The sequence below is a fragment of the Peromyscus eremicus genome, chromosome 10 (assembly GCF_949786415.1).
Source record: "Peromyscus eremicus chromosome 10, PerEre_H2_v1, whole genome shotgun sequence".
In the NCBI taxonomy this organism is placed as follows: Eukaryota; Metazoa; Chordata; class Mammalia; order Rodentia; family Cricetidae; genus Peromyscus; species Peromyscus eremicus.
The window spans coordinates 19,262,268-19,284,575 of record NC_081426.1 but is presented as its reverse complement, the minus strand read 5'-3'; the positions used below and the strand labels follow the sequence as shown (position 1 = coordinate 19,284,575).

The following is a 22,308-nucleotide window of genomic DNA, read 5'->3' as shown; positions in this document are numbered from 1 at the left end:
TACATCTTAACCATTCAGACTGTCTCTGCCATACCATTTGTTTTGATTGTTTCTCCCTTTGATTTGTAAAAATAATTCACAATTGATTTATAGAATTTCTTGCACCCTCTAGATGTAGTTCCATCATGATTGTGTCAACTGCAACAACCGCAATTTATTGAGCCTTGTGTGTCTTCATTCATTTCATCTCCCGTAGTAACCAAATGAACTAAATACTGCTTTTTCTATGATTCAGCATTTGTCACTGTAACAAAATACCCAAGGCAATTCACTTATAAAGAGAAAGGGGGTTGTTTTCAGCCATACTACCCTGAAAGCGCCCAAACTCTCCTGATCTCAGAAGCTAAGCAGGATTGGGCCTGGTCAGTACTTGGATGGGGGAGAAGAGAGGTTCTTTCAACTTATACTTTTGGAGATTTCAGCCCATGATGCTTTTGAGCCTAAGATAAGGCATCACATAATCACATGAGCAGGGGACAGAGAGCAAAGCTGCTCACTTCAGGACCAGAGAGTAAATGAGAGTAAGGAAGAGACTGAGGTTCCACATGTCTCAAATGGTCCAAGGCCATCCACTAGACCCACCTCCTGAAGTCCATCACCTCCTAATAGCACCACCCTGCGGTTCAACCTCCAAAACTTCAGTAATTGAGTTGTTCAGGTCGTGGTAATAGACATGGAGGCACAGTAATGACAAAACAAACATGAGGCTGGCTGCATTGTCTCTGAGCTTTGTAATACAGTCTGTGAATTCAGAAGGGCAGGTAAGTAGGATTGAATGCATTGTTGGTTAGTGTAGATCCAGGTGGACTTTGTATCACTATGCAAGGACCATGATTGGAGGATGTCCATCACCACAGATCTCATGCCCCGGTATGTGTGTTTGTATCCCCTCCCTCTCTGCATGCTGACTCTGACCTACTATTGTGTATTTGCACTGTAGTTATGTTCATCCAGCCTGGTAGGGGCAGCATTCTTTGTATAAGGATCTGTGTCTCAAACTTTGTCTTCTTGTCCATATGGTTTCCTCTGCTCCTCAGTCAGCAATCTAAATAAGATAGTTTCGGAGAAGAAATGATTAGGAAAGAAGGGGGAATGAGTTTTAGTATATCTCTTTGTTTTCATGATAACCTTGTTTTGTGTAATTGCTGAACGAATACTTTGAAGTTTAGGAAGACAAATGGATAAACTAATCAAATAAATGGTGAAGCGGGGCTTTATTTTGTGATGAGAAGTTTTAGTGGAGAAAGAGCTAAGCTGAAGCCTATTAACTCATACTTCTCTCAACTTAAATTAATCCCATCAACCAAAGCATTACAATCATTGGGGGAAATCGTTCTGGGATTTTCATCCCTCCCATTGTCTGTTGTTGAGTTAGCATCCTCATTGAGCATGGAATTGGTCCCTAGGCACCAAGAAGTACTGCCTTTTGCCACGATGGGATTTCATGCTACCCACTCCAATAGTTCTTAGTGACAACCTCCAGACAAGGAGTATAATAGAGGGAACTAATTATGACAGGGTGGTTGACACACACAACTCTTCTCACTCTTTTATGTCAATGCCCCTTTCCTGCAGCATAGAACAGGTAGATGCATTTGAATTGATTTAAGAAAGAAGTGCTGTATTCCTAAGCAGGGGGCAATTGTGGTGTGGTGAGAGAATGTTGTGGTGCAGACAGAAAGGAGCAGGAAGAAATATCTGGAAAGATTTCTTGGTTTTTAGCTATGTATGGTAGTACATGCCTTTGATCCCAGCACTCAGGAGGCAGAGGCAGGTGGGTCTCTGTGAGTTTGAGACCAGCCTGGTCTACACAGTGAGTTTCAAGACAGCCAGAGTTACATAGTGAGACTCTGGAGAGAGAGAGAGAGAGAGAGAGAGAGAGAGAGAGAGAGAAGGAGAAGGAGGAGAAGGAGGAGGAAGAGGAGGGAGAGGAGAGGAGAAGAGAAAAGAAGAGAGGAAAGGAGAGGAGAGGAGAGAAGAGAAGAGAAGAGAAGAGAAGAGAAGAGAAGAGAAGAGAAGAGAAGAGAAGAGAAGAGAAGAGAAGAAAATATTCCTTTTGCCACAGAAAAGAAGTTAGAGACATAGGCAAGAACAGGATTTAAATTTAAGAAACTTTCTGCAGGTCCCTCTTGTGCTATTAGTAATTAGAATTGCAGTTACAAACTGACCAAGGCAGACTTTCATACAGATAGACACACCTAATTCAACTCAAGTTCATTAATATAAAATGTATACAACTTGCCATCTTGTGGGGGTGTACATATTTGAAGCTTGATCCTCCTGGTGGTGATAGATGGACTCTTTAAGAGGGAGGGTCTTGTAGGAAGTGATTAGGGGACACCTAGTTTATGGGTAAGGCACAGTGTCATTTTTATGTTCTTCATTTTATACTCAAGACTAATTTCATGTATTAACTACATTGCCCACTGTCCTAGTTAGGGTTTCTATTGCTGTGAAGAGAGACCATGACTATGGCAACTCCTAAAATAAACATTTAATGAGCAGCTTACAGTTTAGAGGTTCAGTCCATTATCATCATGGTGGGACATGGTGGCATGCAGGCAGACATGGTGCTGGAGAAATAGCTGAGAGTCCTACATCTTGGAAACAATAGGTGTTGGGTTTTTTTCCCCACTCTTTACTCTTTGGGGGACCCACCACTCCACTCCAAAATAATCACACAGAGACTTATTCTTACTCATGAATGTCCAGCCTTAGCTTGGCTTATTTATAGCCAGCTTTTCTTAACTTAAATTATCCAATCTACCCTTTGCCTCTGGGCTTTTATCTTTCTCTATTCTATATACCTTTCTTTACTTCTTACTCCATGGCTTGCTGTGTAGCTGGGTAGCTGATGTCCTCACTCCTCCTTTTTTCACTCCTTCTCTTCTCTCTTTTTCTGCTTCTATTTATTCTCTCTGTCTGGCAGCTCTACCTATCCCTTTCCTGCCTTGCTATTGGCCGTTCAGCTCTTTATTAGACCAATCAGGTGTTTTAGTCAGGCAAAGTAACACAGCTTCATGGAGTTAAGCAAATGTAGCATAAAAGAATGCAATACATCTTTGTATCATTAACAAAATGTTCCACAGCATAAACATGTAACACTTCAACTAATATCCCATAGCAACGGAAAGTTGTCTTAGTGTCACATTAAGCAAAGCTTGAGCAAACAAAAGATCTCAAAGCCTGCCCCCACAGTGGCACACTTCCTCCAATAGGGCCACATCTTCTTCAACAAGGCCACGCCTCCTAATAGGGCCACTTCCTTTGGGGGCCATTTTCTTTCAAACCACCACACCCACTTATCCTAAATCAAATGATACAGCCTCAGTATTTACTGCTGTACATGTGACAGAGGCACACACATAACTATTGAGTACTGTGAGAGCACCCCTAATTATGACTGATGTACTTTTATTACCATTGAATTACTGTATTTATTTACGCTTTCTTGTTTATGCTGTAGTCAGAGTTGTGCTACTGAAAAAATTTCTGCTTTGTGTTTAGGGTATGTTTCTTAGATTCCCTTTAAGGAGCTGCTGCTTGCAAGCATAATCCATGTGGTAACTACAGAGCCATGTGGATAAGGGACAATGACCAGCAGTGTGAAATTAGAGCTCTTCCAGCAGAGGCCAGGTCCAGCTACACTATTTGTTCATCACCTTACACACACACACACACACACACACACACACACACACACACACACCACCCTACACCAAACACCATCTTATCTTCACTCTCGAAAAAGGTGGCAGAAGTTCACACTTCTGAAATTGCAGCTGGAGTTGTGGCATGAACAGAGAATGTCTTCATTCTCACTCACAATTGGGAAAAGCCATACTATTCTTATTGACACATGTTGGGATCGCTCCCAGTGTGTTGCAGTGCCTGAGGCTGCTGAACAGAGTTGGTTTTAGAAGGGAGGATGGGCAATCTGAGTCAGAGCCAGAGGCGTGAGAACATCTAGCCTGCGTCCTTCTGGGTCCCCATCACAGGGGTCACCTTTTGAATGTGCAATGCTTACAACTTCCTTGGTTGGTTCCTGGGGTCCTAGAAACACTGGTTTGGTTTGGTTTGCATTTTCTTTATCTTGTTTTATTTAATTTATTTTTAAACTTAGCAACATTCCATATGCTATAAGAGGGCTATAGCCCAGGTCAAGGGATGGAATTGAGTGATGGCTTACTGGAGGAAAGGCCCCAGCTCTATCCATGCTTTGATGGACATGTCTCAGCTGGGTCTATAGTCAGCAGAAGTAAATTCTGTATGAGATTTAAAAGGGGCACAGGTCTGCACAAGGGAAGAATAGAAGAGTGAAAGCCAAGAGGCTCAGATGCTAAGTATCACTGAGCTTCACAATCAGGGGGTGGCATTATTCCGAGGCATGGCTGGTTGACTGCCTGTAGCTTAATTGATGACCAGGAATCAACACAAGGAGTGGCAAAAGACCACCTGATGGGTGATCCCAGAGGAGTGTGGAAACTAGCTGGCCAAAAACATGTGTGATTCCTTGGGAGGAAGTATCAGACTGTATTGTCCTGTGGGAGATAGGAACATGAGCACTGTACCCACAGTTCTGAGGTGAAGCTGGGTCTGGGACAAGGTGGGAACCCCATTAATACACAAGAGAGACTGATATCTTAGGAACTAGGGGCCTGTGACCTGCTGACGATGGTACCAGCAGAGCCTAGGGCAACTCGGGGAACCAACAGAGATTTGAAACTTCCTCTCACCACCCTCTCTTTGTAGGAGCCTGGGTGGCCTGAGCCTGGGATTGGAGTAAAGACAGCCCCAGAGTGGGAGCTGATGACAGGAGATATGTGTGGCAGAAAGGAAACTGGAGAGGAGCACACTCATAGTAACCCTGATGGAGTATTAATTCTGGTTTTTGAAAAATGAACAAATCCCTAAATAGCTGAGTCAGACTTCTAAATATTTAATGACAGTAAAACCCCCAATCAAATTTTAGATAAAACTGCAGGACTTTTCAGAAAATAGAAAATCATCATGTGTATCTACAGCCCTCACATGGGGAGGTTTTACCTTGGGCTGGAGATAGGGAACTTCATTTCCAACCGATTGAGGCTTCCTGTGGAAGGATGGACTCACCAAAGGCCACCTGCCTACATACTGAGAACAGTCTGATCTTCAAGTGCACATTTTGCCTAGGAACATGACATAGGGCCCATTTTGTCCCCTTTAAATCCATCGTACATTAAGCTTCATCCTCTCTACCTAGAGCATGGCCCAGGTGAAGGGTGGGTGCCTAGCTATTGAGCAGCTTCCTAAGGACATATGCAGATATGTGACCTCCCTGCCCATTGCTAACTCTACTGCCCTAAGCTGGGTAGGCTCTGCTCCCTTGGGGCAGCATGGCTCTGCATCTCTAATCCACACCATCTGGGCTTCTTGGCTTCTGCCTGAAGTCCTTCCAGTTAAAGGGATCTGACATGCACTTGACTGCTTTTCTTGCAACTCAAGGTCTTTGCTCTTAAAACTCAGAATATTTTCCTCATGTTGCTTGCTGTCTACATCTGCTCTGGAGACAGAGACGCAGTGCTCTAGCCAGGAAAAATGGAGGAAAACAATGACAACCACAGAAACATTACAAAATCTCCCACACTACATTGTGCCAAAAATACTTCTTAAAACTGAAGCTGTGCCTTTATATTGTTGTAAACTTGGTTTTAACTTGTAAACTAGGCCACCATTTTATTCTGGGCTTTTGTGAAATGTTGAAGTTTCTCTCTCTCTCTCTCTCTCTCTCTCTATATATATATATATATATATATATATATATATATATATATACACAAAGAGACAGAGAAGGAGAAAGAAACAGACACACACGGGGGGGGGGGGGGGACAGGGAGACAGACAGAAAGAGACAGACAAACAGAGAGACCCTGATACCTCTCAAAGCCTTGGTTCCCAGAAGAACATGGTACCATTGATGTCATGAAGGAATGAGCCTGTGAGACACTGGAGAAGGGGGAGGCAGCATGGACCTCCAGTCAAGAGCCCTCTGTGGCATCTTGCCTTGATCTCTTAGGATATCTGGTGAAGGCAAGTTACCTAAGGCCTCTAAGTCTCAGGTCCCTTTCCAGTAAACAGGGCCAACCATTTCAGGAGGGCACTTAGTGTGGCTATAAGACCTCTGGGACATGAAGGTCATGCAGCTCCTGGCACGGGGCTTCTGGCCTCGGAGGACCATGTGAGTGTCTTATGCCTTCCTTTCTTCCTGCCCCCCTGTTCTGAGAAATATTGGGAACAATCCATGCTAGACTAAGTGTAGAGTTGACAGGGCTATAGAAAAGTAAGGCTTTGCTGAGCAAGAAATCAGTAGTAATTTGATTTTGGAAGCAACAGAAATATTTCTTCAAAAGATGCTTTTAAAGAAGTCCCTTCAGTGAGAGCTGCCCTGACTAGAGCTGAGCGCTGAGTGGCTGGGTAGCCCCAGTGAATGCCTTTATTTACACCTTAGGCAACAACGGCAGGAGCTTGTGTCCACATTTGAAAAAGTACTGGGCCCAGGCATTTAAAAAATGTCATCCCTAAAACACCTGGGTGTCTTCATACCTTCATAAAAATAAAGATATGACTTTATAGGGTAAGGACTGTGGGAGGTGTGACCCTGATCATGGGCTTGTGTCTCAGGTGTCTCCGTGTGAGCGGTGTCGCTGTGAAGCCAATGGTGAAGTGCTGTGCACAGTGTCGGCGTGTCCCCAGACGGAATGTGTGGACCCCGTGTACGAGCCTGATCAGTGCTGCCCCATCTGCAAAAACGGTAGGTGGAACACCCATCGGGACAGTGTGACCGGCAGTCCCAGCCACTCTGCTTATGAAGGTGGAATATTGGGCATGCATGGTTTCCGTAGACGTGTCTGGGCCCTGTCACATAGATCATCTGTAGTTATGGGGGTAGGTGCAGGTGAGACTTGCTGTTTACCAAGGCATTCTGTCTCACTGGTGTCTACCTTGTGTCTCATAGATGTGATGAAGTTTGGAGGGGAAAATTCCATTCTGCCACGGTGGAGAATCACTTATTTTAATTTAACTTTGTTTGTTCTTGCAAAGCTGTTTCTGTTTCCAAGACAAATCAAACACGTTTGTTGGGCTCATTTACTTTTCATCACTAAGTGAATTAAAGTAGAAACATAATTGAATATTTTTCAAAAGCAAATTAGACAGGAAGAGAGGTCCCTCTTTTTCCCAGGGAGCATCCTTGGTACACAAAAAGCCAGACTGGAAGTCATTGTCAAGGAAGAGTGCTTGTCTAACTTAATCAGAAGCATTAATTACTCTTGTACCTAAAGCTATTAGGGCCATATGGGTGTGGCTCTCCAGGAGGGTGTTTGATGAAGGTGCATTCTCACTGGAATAGACCAGGGGATTACAACTCAATTAGGTGATTGTTGAAGACATAGAAGGCAGCTTAGAAGAGAACAGAGATAGGAGAGCTGACCAGTGCTTCCATGTCTCAGTGTCTTCCCTATGGGAGACCGGGATTTCTGGATTATATTGACTTATGGTTTGTCATAGGTATCTAAGGGTGCACATGTGAGTACTGCAGGGCTAATTTGTGATGTCTGTAAACTTGTGTGCTTCTGGAGCAATGCTTGATGGCTCTATGATACAGGCTTTATAGGCAACAGGTTAGATCTGCATTCATGATTATATAGGAGTACCAGTTGTGTTCCAATTTTGAGAGTCTTGGGACTCCATTAAAACTTTGACCAAGGATATGCACATACCTAAATTTCCCTCCAACACATTGTGAAACTCTTGAAATGTATAAGTAGAAGAGGAAAGGAAGTTTCCATTGAAGATGGGTAGCCCTGAAAGGGCAAGGTCAATGTGTTAGAAATGAGTAACTGTGGAGGATGGCATATTCAGCCCTGACTACAAATGGACAGTGTTCAAGGAAAAGGGTTAGAAAGTTTCATGTAGGACTAGTGGTGCATTTATGAAGAGACCATGAGGTATTTGATGAAAATGGAGACACTTTTAAAAGTCAAGAGTATTTTTTTTGTTTTTGTCTTGGTATAGACATTGTGCTCCAAGTACACATATTTGTGTACCACTTGCATTTCTGATGCCATCAGAGGCCAGAAGAGGGTGTCAGATCCCCTGAAACTAGAGTCACAGATGGAGATGAGCTGCCATGTGGATGATGGGTATTGAACCAAGGTCCTTTGGAAGAGCTGTCAGTCCTCTTAACCCATGAACCATTTCTAAAGTCCCTCAAGTATGTTCTTTTAAGAAAGAATGTAAAACAGAACTACAGGAAACTAATGACTACTGGGGGAAGAATTAGCATCTCCAAGGGCTTGATGAGCCCCCTGATTGTCTAATACAAAGTGGTTTTACATGAAACTATATATGCACAAAGAACAAAAATGGACTCAGTGGGATACATGTATGTGTGTTTGTCCATATATACATACATATGAACATCATATGGGTTACATATATGTATGTAACAATAATAACCAAAGAAAAAGAGGCTATCAACTTGAGCATGGGGGGAGCATGGGATGAGTTAAAAGGAAGAGTACATTGGATGATCTGGAGGGAAGAAAGGGAAGAAGGGAAGTGTTATAATTATTACATTTTAATTTAAAATGTAAAACAATAAACTAAAAAAGAATGTTACAGCAGTGAAGTAGTGTGTGGGAAATTGAAATAATTTACTAGTGTAAATCAACAATAAGAGAAGGAGACTGAAGAAGGAGAAACAGAAGCAGGTGATAAGGCTAGCAGAGTGTCCTTCAGATGGTGTGTGGTAGTACACTAGCAAGGCCAAGGGCTGTAGTCAGGACTTCAGATGGCGAGGAGATGGCCAAAGCTGGCAGGTCGTCAGCTCCCTGCTGGGAGAGAGGCTGAAGAATGACCTCTTCTCCAGCCAAATGATAGACAGTGAGTTAAACACTGACACTGAGATGCTTGGTAAACAAAGTATCAGAGATAATCTGTGTTTCTCTTGTCAGTTACAATTGGTAACATGTGTTGGTATTAGCTGGCCTTGGAAATCAGAATTTCAATCCCTGTGTATTTTCCACAGGGGGTAAAAACGACAACAGAGAGTGCTAACTAGCATAAGTGTCCAGTGAGCGGGCACCCACTCTACATTTGCCTGCTGTTCTGCTTTGTTTGATTCATGGTTTTCACTCTCTATCTTTTTTTGTTTTGTTTTATTTTGTTTTGTTTTGTTTTTCAAGACAGGGTTTCTCTGTGTAGCTTTGCACCTTTCCTGGAACTTTTGTAAGAAAAGATTATTTCGTATATATAGTTGATTATAGCATATCAAGAGTGGGTGCTGTATGTGAACATAAACATTTGAGTAGACTTAGCTTGGATGAAGCTGTGAAGTATAACCCTGATCGCCGAGCTGCACATTGTCTTCATGCTGGTATAACTTGACCTACAGCATTAAACAGCTCTTTTCTTGGTAAAATGGAAATTGCAATTTGGTTGCTGCCTGTCAGTCTCTTTCATCAAAAGAGCAAAAGTTTGAAACCAAGAATGACTTGAGTATAAATAAATGATCATAGATCAAGTACAGTTTTATACTATTCACTTTCTTGACTTGTGTAGATCAATCTCTCAATGTTCTTTTCTTTTAATAAAAGGAATGCATTATGGCACTGTTCCCCAACCCCACTACTATACAAACAGGGTGCTGTATTAACTTTTGGGAACTCACACTTTCTCTGGTGGTGGACACACCCTGTCCTTTATGTACCTTGATCATGGGCATATTTTCAGCATTGCATAGGCAAGTGGCTTTCACCAGTGATCAGATCTCTGCTCTGTGTAGACAGACTTTCTTTTCCGCCACCAGCCCCAAATAATGACATGGAGAGGTATCATTAATTATGAAAGCTTGGCCTTAGCTTAGGCTTGTTCCACCAGCTTTTATAACTTAAATTAACTCATCTATATTAATCTGCCACTTGGCATTACCTCTCCTTCATCTTGAACCTCCTGTTTCCTCTCCACATCTTGTTGGCATCTCCTCTGTGCCCCGATTATTTCCTCCTACTTCCCTTCTCTGCCTGGAAGTCCTACCTATACCTCCTGCCTAGCTATTGGCAATTCAGCTCTTCATTAAACCAATCACAGCAGTGAACCAACCTTCACACAGTATACAAATATCCCACATTTCCCCCTTTTTGTCTAAATAGAGAGAAAAATTTTAACTCTAACATAGTAAAACTATTTATAATAAGAACAATTATAATTATCAAGTAAGAATTATATTTGCAATGTTTAGTCCATATGTATTTGGAAAATTCAGAGAAAGTGTTGTATTGTCTGTCCTATCTTAGTGAGTCCAAAGTTTTGTACCTAAACCATTTTTTATCATAATTCATATTACTATTCTAAAACATATTTTAGATAAACAACTTAAGCTTTTAATGTTTTTCTTTCTTTCTTTTTTTTTTTTTTTTTTTTTTTTTTTTTTTTTTTTTGGTTTTTCAAGACAGGGTTTCTCCGTTTAGTTTTGGTTCCTGCCCTGGATCTCGCTCTGTAGACCAGGCTGGCCTTGAACTCACAGAGATCCGCCTGACTCTGCCTCCTGAGTGCTGGGATTAAAGGCGTGCTCCATGGCCGCCCAGCACTTTTATGTTTTTCAAACTTATAGACTTTATACCTCTTTTGTGAGTTTTTTTTTAATTTGATAACAAGGAAAACAGTAACTATAGCTATCTAGTCTTTAACCCCATTAAAAATCTGAAAAGGATATAATATTACCTGATTAAACAGGAAGTGCAGAGCAAGCAACTTCCAAAACTAAGAAACAACAAAGACATCTGGCTGCCTAGACAGTCACCCAAGGTTCCTCTATAATGTTTGGGCATTCATCTTTGGTCTACAGGCATGGAATATCTGACAGACTTTCTTGTGAAGCAAGAATTTTGAAGGACTGTCTTGCTTTTCCTTGACAATGTTTGTCAGTTGTCTTCTTTTGTGTCCTGTTCATCCAATTTGAACAGCATACTGTCAGCAGTCAAGGCAAAGGCAGTCTTGCCCAAATGGATAGCTTTTCCACATTGAAAGCAAACTCCATATGGAGGTTCTTTGATGTCCATCATCTTTTCTTGAAGTAAATTGGTGCTGCCAGGACAGATATGTCTCACTGTCATGGAAAGCCTTATATTATTAAAACATTTTAAATGCCATACTCTGTAGGTATTTGAAGTGTTTGAAGACTATCTATCATTTAAAATATATGTCTGTTTAATCTTGAAAACATACCTAACATGACTATAAATTTGATTGTTATAGATGACTAACTATTAACCTATCCTTCTTTAATTATCCTAAATAGCTTTCAACGTCTAAAACTTTACATTACATTTTTAAATGAGTTGCATGGGTATAATACCTTAAACAAGAGTAGAAACATATATACAGTATAACAAAAATAACCTTAAATTTGTATCAATATATAAAAATCCATACTAATGTAAAATCTTTGAGACTAGTGGTTCTTCAAAGGATACTCAGCAATCCACCCTTTTAGTCCATCATTTCTATACTATATCACCTCCCCTTTCTCTTCAGAAAGAGATCCCAGAATCTAATCTCCTTTGTTATTTTTTTTTTACCATTACCAATAGCAATGTGTAACCAAGTGATGACAAATATCCATAACCTACCAAATGACCAAAAATCACTCACCCCATGTCTTAGGATGTGTGGGCATCATGTTCTCTAGACTGATTCCTGTTGCTTAGGGGTAATGACATCTTTAGGGGACCCTGAGAAAATTTAGATAATGATTAAGTCCTGGGAGAGCTAACTGTATCATTTTTGTCCAATTTCTGTGTAATGGTAAAGTGCAGAGCTTAGCAGAAGTCCTGGCTGGAATAATGCATGAGGCTGGACCATCTCATCTAGCAGCTTTGAAGTTGTTTGAGATGCAGAATTTTGAGGAAACTGTAACAGAGGCATTCTGAGAAGCTGGATCACCTGGGCTACTTGTCTTTATTGGTGTTTGGTCATTTATTTCTGAAAACACACAAACTTTTAAAGGTAACATATATCTCCATTAACACAAGTGTGGAATGTGCAGTGTGTACAAGCCAACTAAAGATAATATTTTTTTGTTTTATGTTTGAGCAGGTAAAGGCATCTGTTAACTTTATAAGTTTGTTTGGACTTTATAAGCAAACCTCTACCCATGCCATATGAAAGTATGTCATGTAGTAATAAGTCATGAGGATTCTATAGCCAACAAGATTTATCATGTCTCATCCAGTCTCAGAGCTTTCCTCGTGTCAAAAGATCAGCATGTATGTTACCTGTCCCATAGTCTTTCTTGACTTTTTCCCTCATGTCTGCAGCCAAGATTTTCAGGAGGCCTCCCCCAATCAAATCTGGCCTTTATTAATTTTGAAGAGAACTATAACTTTTTATTTCCTGTGGAAACAAAGGCGTAACCTCTTCCCCAGCACAACATATTTTCTGACTTCCATTTTGAAGTTAAGACATTCTGCCGGGCGGTGGTGGCGTACGCCTTTAATCCCAGCACTCGGGAGGCAGAGCCAGGCGAATCTCTGTGAGTTCGAGGCCAGCCTGGGCTACCAAGTGAGTTCCAGGAAAAGGCGCAAAGCTACACAGAGAAACCCTGTCTCGAAAAAAAAAAAAAAGACATTCTTAAAATATATATGTTAGTGTAATTTAGCAGTTTCCATAATCCAATGATTCTCAGCAGCTATTTTTTTTAACATTAGGATTTAAAAAGTTCAAAATCAACAAAGCACCATATAGGACCCAGACACCCTGTGTATTTCCCATGTTTACATGGCTTTTTTTTATTAATTTACACTCTCTTTAAAGACTTTATTAGTTTTAAACTATTTATATTTTCTATGACTGTTTATACCCATTTTCTTTTCTTTCTTCAGCATCTAAGCACATTTTTAAACAGACTGTACCTTTTTAGAGGTTTTCTGTGTCTGGACCTGGCTTTACTAAGCACCTGCAGCATTCTCTGACAGAGTGAGACAAATCTTAAACTGCCATGTCAGCCACTGTGCAGCTCAGCTTAGTGCATGGTGCTAGTGGCTGGCTCCAGCCTGCAGGCAGCAGCCTGAAGCAACATCTCTATATGCCACCAAGCACTGGTCCTGAGAGACTGCAGACTAGGAATCCACATCCTTGTCCAGAACATTTTTAGCTTTCTCAGGCCCTGTGTTTGGATGTTTGAGTCTCCACATTGGATGCCATATGTAACAATACTTTCTTTGTCCCATGAGCCATCTCCCAAAAAATGACATGGAGACTTACTATTAACTATGAAAACTTAGCTTTAGCTTAGGCTTGTCCCACTAGCTCTTATAACTTAAATTACCCCATTTTTTTTTAAATCTACATTCCGTCATGTGGCTTGTTACCTCATCTCTCTGTACTGCTCATGTTGCTTCCTCCTTGTCTGTCTGGCTGCTCTGTCTTCTTCTTCCCAGAGTGTTCTCTCTGCCCTGAAATCCTGACTAAACCTCCTACCTACCTATTGGCTGTTCCACTTTTTATTATACCAATTACATTTTCACACAGTGTACAAACATCCCACAACAGCTCTGCATGGGTGCTGTGGTCTCACTGTACAACTACAAGAAGGATGCCAAGTGTTGGGATTAACTGTACTTCTCAGAGAAGGGATTCAGTCATAGCAAAGGGAGAACATGCTGTGTCCCAGAAGCACAAAGGCATGGGGCATAAAGCTTGTTTCTTCCCTGGAGTCTCATTGCCATTTGATAGTAGTTATTTACAGCTTTATTTTCATAAGAAAGTATAGGTGTTTTTTGGATGAGCATGAAAAACATGAAATTTTAAGATAAACACTGAAATTTCGAGTCATTAGATGTATTTTTATAGAATATGTGAGAAGCACTGACAGCAAATAAGGCAGAGTTTTGTTTGTTTTCCTGAGTATTTCAAAATAGGACATAACTATGGTGAAGATTGAGAGAAAGACTGGGACAAAATAGAGGTGTGTGGGCTCCTATCCAGAGCCCCTCAATAAGGAGAATCCTTTAAATTGCAACATTCTACAATTTTACCAAAGCAATGATACGAGTATCAAAGAACACTCTGTCATTGTCTACAGATGTATCTATGAAACTTCTAAAATTTTCAAAATGTCAGAATGAATTGGTTGTAACAAGAGAGTTTAGTCAGGTCACTGTTTAACACCCAGCTGTGTGCTGGATTTGGTGGCCTAGGCCTATAACCTTAGCCACCCAGTAGACAGAGACAAAAGATTATAAGTTCAAGGCTAGCCTGAGGAACTTATGTCTCAAAAGAAAAGGTAAGAGCAGGGCTATAAATATAGGTCAGTGGTAGAATGCTTACTTACAGTGTCTTGGGCCTAGGCTTAATCCCCAATACTATCAACAAGAATTTTTTTCCATATACCCACAGTAATCACTTAGAAATTAATTCTAAACAACATTCTGAAATAACATCATACATATCAAATGAATAGAGGTACATCCTAGTAAATTGTAGTTTCATATCTAGAATAATAATTTTTACCAAAAAAAAGCCAAGAAGAGCTGATGAAGGGATTCACCATATTATAAACAGGCAGACTTAAAAAAATATTTAACTGCTTCAAATGAATCTACTGATCCAATAGAATTCCAATAAAAATTACTCTTTTTTTAAAAAAACACATCAGATTATTTCTAAAAACGAAACAGAAATATAAAAGTCAAAAACATGCAAGAACAGCTGGGAGTGTAGACAGTAAGATAAAAGGACTTACTCGACATCATAGACATTAGCGTACTGTTGTGAAGCCTCAGAGGTTCACAATGACAAACAGAACAGAAGAGAGTGAGAAAGGACTTGTGATGGAAAGATCACATGCTATGCAACTCAACCAATCCTTGGCACATTGGGCAAAGGGGAGAGCGATCCAATAATGATGCTTCTCTAACTGAATAGCAGATGAGTTCAAAAGAAAAGTCTTGATTCTTCCCTTATACTACATATAAAAAGGATGAGAAAACCTGAATTCTCAATAGATTTCATCTTTAAGTATGGAAGTTGAAACTAATAATTTTGGAGGGAAACACATCTTCATGATGTTCAACAGGTGGGAATTAACAGAGCACTAAAACCACTAGCCATATGGGAAAAGGTGATAAGATGAACTTTATTAAAAGAATGTTTATCAAATAATACTATTAACAAGTTAAATGTAGCCTCCCCCCATTTATTATGAGAAAATGTATCTGACAAGTATCTAACAAGTATCTATGTTTCTAATGCATTAAAACAGAACAGAGAGAGGACAGAAATAGATTCTGGAGATACCCAAGCCTCTGAATACTGGTGCCTTTTCTAACTCATCAGAGAGGTTTTATTCTCAATACATTTTACATAACAGACTTCTATCACTGTTTCCTCACACTGTGGTCCCATTACAGTACCTGTCTTTAGTTCGTATATAAAAAAGGAATTTCTCACCTCAGAAATAAGTAAATAAGTTGGTATTTTCATTTACTTTTTAATTTTATGAGCTTTTTGTATAAAAAATGTTGCAAGCCAATAAAAAACATTGTACACCAAAATGAACCAGAGCCAAAGTCTACACAACTCAATGAGCTTCTGTACAGCTAGAATGGGCATTAGGAACAGAAGCTGTGGATCTTCAGACTGAATTTTCCCCTGAAAGTGTGAAGTGAATTAGTATTAACATGGGGTCCATTGTTACAAAGAAAGGCACATCTTGTAATGTCCAGATCGCTAAGAGAATCAACAAAGAAAATAAACTTGAAACATGAAAATGCATAACTTTAAAAAGGGCATTTAAGGAGAAATAGAGACCAAACACAGGAAACAGAGAAAATAAAATGTTTATATGCTCTTAGCAGTATAAAGCCCAAAGTACATGAGATAAGTTTGAAGAATTCAAAAGGTAAATAGAAAAATAAGTCATTATGTTGACAGGTTTCTGCACGCAGTATTTAATAGACAATCTAGACAGAAAATTGGGTTATGAGAGACTTACACCAGCTGCTAGAGGTGTGAATATACTGCCAAGTTGGAGGGACTCATTTTGCAAACTGCAGATGGGTGTTCCGTAGGAGAGACCAATTGCTAAGCTTCAGAACAATTCCCAATAAGTTTGACAGGCATAACCACACAAAGTATGGTCTTTGAACACAACAGATTCAATGGAATCAACTTAGAATTAACAGCAGCAGACAATCTAAGGAATCTGAAAATATTAGGCAATCAAATTGTTATTTTTTTAATCACCTATGGGTCAGAAGAAGTCACAGAGATTTTAGGGATGTACTTGCAACTGATCCAAAACGAAAAGCACCTGTTTTAGTTGATGAAGCCCCTATAAGCTACAATAGTGCTTAAAAGGAAATTCATCTCTCAGGTCAGTAACATACGCTGTAAACATCTGCCTGTAGTTAACTAATATCAGAACAGCAGATCATATAGAAGCATTCAAAAGACAGAACCCAACAAAATATAAGCAGAACTCAATTAAATAGAAGATGTAAATGCCAAGTTATTAATGCTATGAAAGTTATTTGAAACAATGAAATTATCACACCCTCCACTAGACTTGAAGAATGGCATATGGGTACCACTAATGACCCTCCAAGATGGACAATAACCACAAGGCAATATTAGGAAAAGCTTTGGAACAATATGTTAGAAAACTTGGAAGAAATGGGCAAATACCTCAAAAAACACAAAAATTACAATTAATGTTAATCCCAAAGATGTGAAAAGAAAAACCACCAATCCAAATCATCATGGCCAAATCAATTAAAGCAAGCATTTTTATTCATGTATACAGGCTGCCTCCCTAATAAGGTGGGGTCCAAGAAGTCAGCCTTGGATGTAGGGAAGAGGGGGTGGTTTTGATTTGTTTGATTTTGTTTGTTTCTCGTTTTTTGTTTTGAGACACGATCTCACTGTGCAACTCTGGCTATAGTGTGAACTCACTATATAGTATGTAGTAGAACTCACAGAGATCTACCTGCCTCTGCCTCCTAAGTACTGGGATTAAAGTCATGCCCAACTTGAAGATAAGGTTTTTGTAGCTCAGGGGTAGGGGTTTCCAAATGGAGGATTTGGCAGGCAAACAGTCAGGGTTACAGAAGCAGAGTATAACACAGTGGTCATAACAAGGTAGTCATAACAACAGGTGGTTATAATAAACTTTTGAAACAAAGGTAGGGTTGCAATGTTTTGAAACAAATACATGGTTACCATTTCCTGAAGCAGGCAGTACAGAACCATTTGTAGTTAAGGTTGCAGGTGGGGCATAGCCCAATCCTTGAGAAACAGAGTTAATCATAAACAGGAAGGAGCCTAGTTTTTCTTTATTATAAGATGGCTTTCAAGTCTAAGATGGAGGCTGGCTGGTTCATCATAATATGTATGCAAAACATTTTTAACAGACAAAAGTGCTTTCCCTGGTGAATTATCTGAAATAATGAAAAGAATAATAATTCTTCTTCACAAATTGACTCGGGAGAAAGTGGCCAAAAAGAACACTTCCCAATTTAGTTTTTCATTGATTCTGATGCTCATAAAGTTACAGCAGTGTACCATAAACCAAAGAAAACTGTAGAAAAATTCTTTATTAACATGATGGAAAAATCTTTAAGAATGTATTAATACTCTGAACTCATAACCATGAAAATGATGTAGTGCTATATCAAGTAGGTGTAACCCAGGAAAGGAATGTTGACTTCACATCTGAAAACCAAGTGAATGAATTACTACATTAGCAAGATCAAGGAAACAAAAATCACCTCAAGTGATGCAGAAAAGTTATTTGACAAAAATCCAACATTCAATTATGGCTAATACTTTTTAATAAATTACTTACAAGAAGAGTGTTTGCAAGTTGATAAATAGTAACTGAATAATTCATAGCTAATAACTTGTGTGATTGTTCTCAAAATACTCCTGAATCTTAAGATCATAGAGCAAACAAGGATATCTATTTATCTCTTATATTCATCAATGTAACATCAATAACATCAATATAGTATGGAGAGAGAGAGGGACAGATAGAGACAGAGACAGAGAGATCTTGAATCTGAGTGTGAAATTTTTCAGGGAACATACACAAACTTAATAGGGCAAGTAAATAGTGATACCAAGTAAGTAAATCAATTTACATACTATATAATGGATTTTAGAAAAAACTAAATTCAGAAAAAATTCCTTATTTGGTGTGTTAGTGTTACCAAAAATTTGGATAAATCCCTCCATGATAACCAAGCAATGCTGGGGAAATGTGGGCCCTCCGGGGGTTCTTGATTTTATTAATAAATGAATTTACAAACTCAAATGGGAGCTTGAGTGCAGTTTTATTTGAGTTTTAAAATACCCAGGGCAGGCAAGCTCTAAGTCTCAGCAGCCTCCTAGAGGAGAAGAAAAGAAAAACTACAATGATTGAGTCAAGTCATCAAGGAATCCAGCCATATAGACAAGCAGCCACATGGTATGGAGGGAAGTTTAGAGAAAATAATGCCCAATTGTTAGGGAAAGCATGCTTAAAAAAGAGCTGAAAGGAAGAGAGGAAAAAAAAATTGTATTTTTCCGAGTAATTCAGAAAAGCTATCTGATTTACCAAACTGCATGTTTGGCCCCCATAAGAGACTGAAGTAGGAGGTAGGAACTCTGAAAAGGAAAGGTAAATTATGTCATTAAAGAGAGATTTAGTCCTCCTATCTTTAGCATAGTTTAAGGTGGATCCACCTTCCTTGGGGGTGGAGCCAGATTCCTTCCTTAGGTGATTGGGTAGCCTAACTGGACTAACTCTTAAGAGACAATGGCCTATTCCACCCAGAGGTACAGTTCATTCTTTTGACTAGGAGATGACAACTTTCTGTAGTTAGAGTTTTTTCTCCAGGTCCCGCCAAGCCCTGGCAGTTCCATAGCCCACTTATAAAATAAACATACAGACACTTATATTATTTAAACTGCTCGGCCATTAGCTCAGGCCTACCGTTGTTTAGCTCTTACTCTTATACTCAGCCCATTTCTGTTAATCTATATGTTGCCATGTGTTCTATGGCTTTACCTGTTGCCTTTACATGATACTCCCTGAACTGCAGGCTGGTGTTTTCTCCTCTTTGCCTTCCTGTTCTCTCAATTCTTCTCTCTGCTAGTCCCGCCTATACTTCTTGCCTGGCTACTGGCCAATCAGTGTTTTATTTATCAATCAATCATCCACAACACTTCCCCTTTTTCTTTTTTTCAAAAATGAAGGTTTTAACTTTAACATAGTAAAATTACATATAACAAAACAATTATCAAGCAAGAATTACAGTTACAATATTAAAGAAGATACCCTATCTATCTTATATTTGTGAGTCTAAGATTTTATATTTAACTTATTCTTTATCATAACTGAGGAAATTATAACTATCTGGTCTTCAACTACATTGAAGACCCCAGAAGGATATACTATTACCTGAGAAATGGGAGAAGGATGCAAGCAACTTTCGGGAGTCTTGCAGGGTAGACAGAGACAGCTGGCAGCCTGGACAGTTACCTAATGTTCCTTTGCAAAGTTGGGGCATCTGTCTTTAGCCCACAGGCCTAGAGTCTCTCAGTCATTTTTTTCTGTGTCCTGTAGAATTTCTGGCAGTTTTTTTCTGCAAAGCAGGAACCTAAAGGACCATTTCTCCAAGCAAAGTTCAGTGTTACCTTCCTATGGGTCCTGCATGTCCAGTTGATCAAGCAGTACAGGCAAGAACAGTTTCTTGCCCAAATGGCTATTTTTGCCAAGGTGAAGATAAACTCCATATGGAGTGTCTTTGATGCCCATCCTCCTCTCTGAAGTAAATCGGTGCTGCCAGAAGCATACATGTCTCATTGTCCAGAAAGTCTAAATTTTTAAAACATTTTCAATGCCATAGGTCTTTGAAGTGTTTGAAGATTACCTACCTAATTGAATTATATCTATGTATACCTAGAAAACAATATGACTATAAGTTTGACTATCATAGAAGACTAATTATTAATCTGTATTTTTTAATTATCCATTACAATTTAAATGAGTTACAGAAACATAATACATCAAACGAGAATAGGAATATATATACAGTATAACAAAATTAAGTTTAAACTTGTATCAATAAACTGAAATCCATAGCAATGTAAAACATTTTAAACAAGTTGTTCTTTAAAAGTAGATTTAATAATCTACCTCTACCCCTTTATCCTATCATATCTACATCATATCCCTTTTTGTTCTTTAGAAAGAGATCACATTTATAATCAACCTGATTTAAATAAAAATATTGTTTTTTTTCTCTGTCCCACCCCAGAGGGCTCTTCTGATATGGGACAAAAGAATTTCTTAACCCCCCTTTTTTTTTTTTAGCAATATGTTTGGGTTTAGAGAAGTAGTGAGCCAATTCCATCTCCAAAGCCAGCTTGGTATATTTGGGAATTTGGGTGTAGCTTCTCTTATTGCTTCCTGTTGGAGGGGGGCGCTGTATCTTATGGGGACACAAAGAAAATTTTAGGATTATGGAGTAGTTCGTGAGGGTGTATCATCTGAGCCAGTTGCCTTGAAACTGTTCTAGATGTTGGATTATTTGGGCCATGGTGTCATTGTAGACCATTCAGGGGGTCATTGGAGACCATTCAGGGGTTCTTGGCTGGTCAAACCTGATGTATCTTAATCTGGAACAAATCCATAGCCTCTGGCTTTCTGTGGAAACAAAGGCAGAGCCTCCTTTCCAAAGCAACATATCCTTACATCCAAATTTTGAAGTCAAGGTACCTTTAAAATATACATATTTGCTTAACTCAACAGCTTTTATGATCAAATGTTTTTCTGCAGTTAAAAATCCCAAAGGCAACACAATCCAGATTCTCTGTGTAATATCCATCTTTACATGGCTTATTTTTTATACTACCTTTACTGTCTCTTTAAAGATTTTATTTTTAAAAAACTATTTCTTTATATAACTGTATATATTTATTTTTTTCTCTTCCAAGCCTACATACATTTTTACACACATTGTAAAGCATTTAAAGTCTTATTCCATCTGAATCTGCCTTATTGTGAATCTATTGTTTTAAACTGCAGCATTACTAGGGCTAAAATAGCAGCTTTGGCTGGTGGCTCCGCCCACCTCAGCTTCCCAACATGGTGGTGGAACATTTACCACCAGCTCTGGGCCACCTCCAGCTCTGGGAACCATCAACTCTTAGAAACAGTGGTTTTATGCTTCTATCAAGGCAGTGTGTAGCTCAGAAACCTCTTTTTTTTGTTTGTTTTTGTTTTTGTTTTTTTATACTAGCAAAGACTAAATCTACCACGCAGTGTATTGTAGATGCCTAATTCCCACCATACTGCTGGACAAACGCAGATGCCAGGAACCTGCCAACTTGAGAGAAACAACTAGGAAGCTGTTTAGAGCTCCTTTTTAGAATCTTTTTCCTCAGGCTTTAAGTGGAAACTCTTGCCCCATTTTGGGCACCATTTGTAGCTAGAGTTTTTCTCTCCAGGTCCTGCCAAACCCCGGCAGTCCCATAGCCCACTTATAAAATAAACACACAGACACTTATATTATTTAAACTGCTTGGCCATTAGCTCAGGCTTACCATTGTCTAGCTCTTACTCTTATACTCAGCCCATTTCTGTTAATCTATATGTCACCACGTGTTCTATGGCTTTACCTGTTGCCTTTACATGATGTTCCCTGGATGGCAGGCTGGTATTTCCTCCTCTCTGCCTTCCTGTTCTCTCAATTCTTCTCTCTGCTAGTCCCGCCTATACTTCCTGCCTGGCTACTGGCCAATCAGTGTCTTATTTATCAATCAGTCATCCACAGCAACTTTCCCTAAATCGGCCTACACTGATAATATAACACTACATACACATGAAGGGTAAAGCAAGAAAGTTGTGAATTGAAATCAGCCTGGGCTACACAGAAAGAAAGTCTTTGCCTCAAGAAAAATAAAAACTAATATGATTTTGTTTACTCTAGTATCAGAAAAATAGACTACCTGAGAGTATAAATAGTTTAAAAAATGCAAGATATGGCCGGGCGGTGGTGGCGCATGCCTTTAATCCCAGCACTCGGGAGGCAGAGCCAGGCGGATCTTTGTGAGTTCGAGGCCAGCCTGGTCTACAGAGCGAGATCCAGGAAAAGGCACAAAGCTACACAGAGAAGCCCTGTCTCGAAAAAAAAAAAAAAATGCAAGATATGAGCACTGAAAACTACAAAATATTACTAAAAGAAACAATAGGAGATATAAATGAAAAGCTATTTCATGTATTAA

At 39.5% G+C, this 22,308-nt stretch overlaps 1 protein-coding gene across 1 annotated transcript in view; it reads left to right on the top strand.

Annotated features, from left to right (window-relative positions):
* Vwc2 (von Willebrand factor C domain containing 2) overlaps positions 1–22,308 on the top strand; it is a 146,896-nt gene that overhangs the window by 16,770 nt on the left and 107,818 nt on the right. Inside the window, exon 2 of the mRNA XM_059275031.1 lies at positions 6,661–6,790. Coding sequence (XP_059131014.1) covers positions 6,661–6,790 — 130 coding nt within the window. The remainder of the gene's footprint in view (positions 1–6,660; positions 6,791–22,308) is intronic.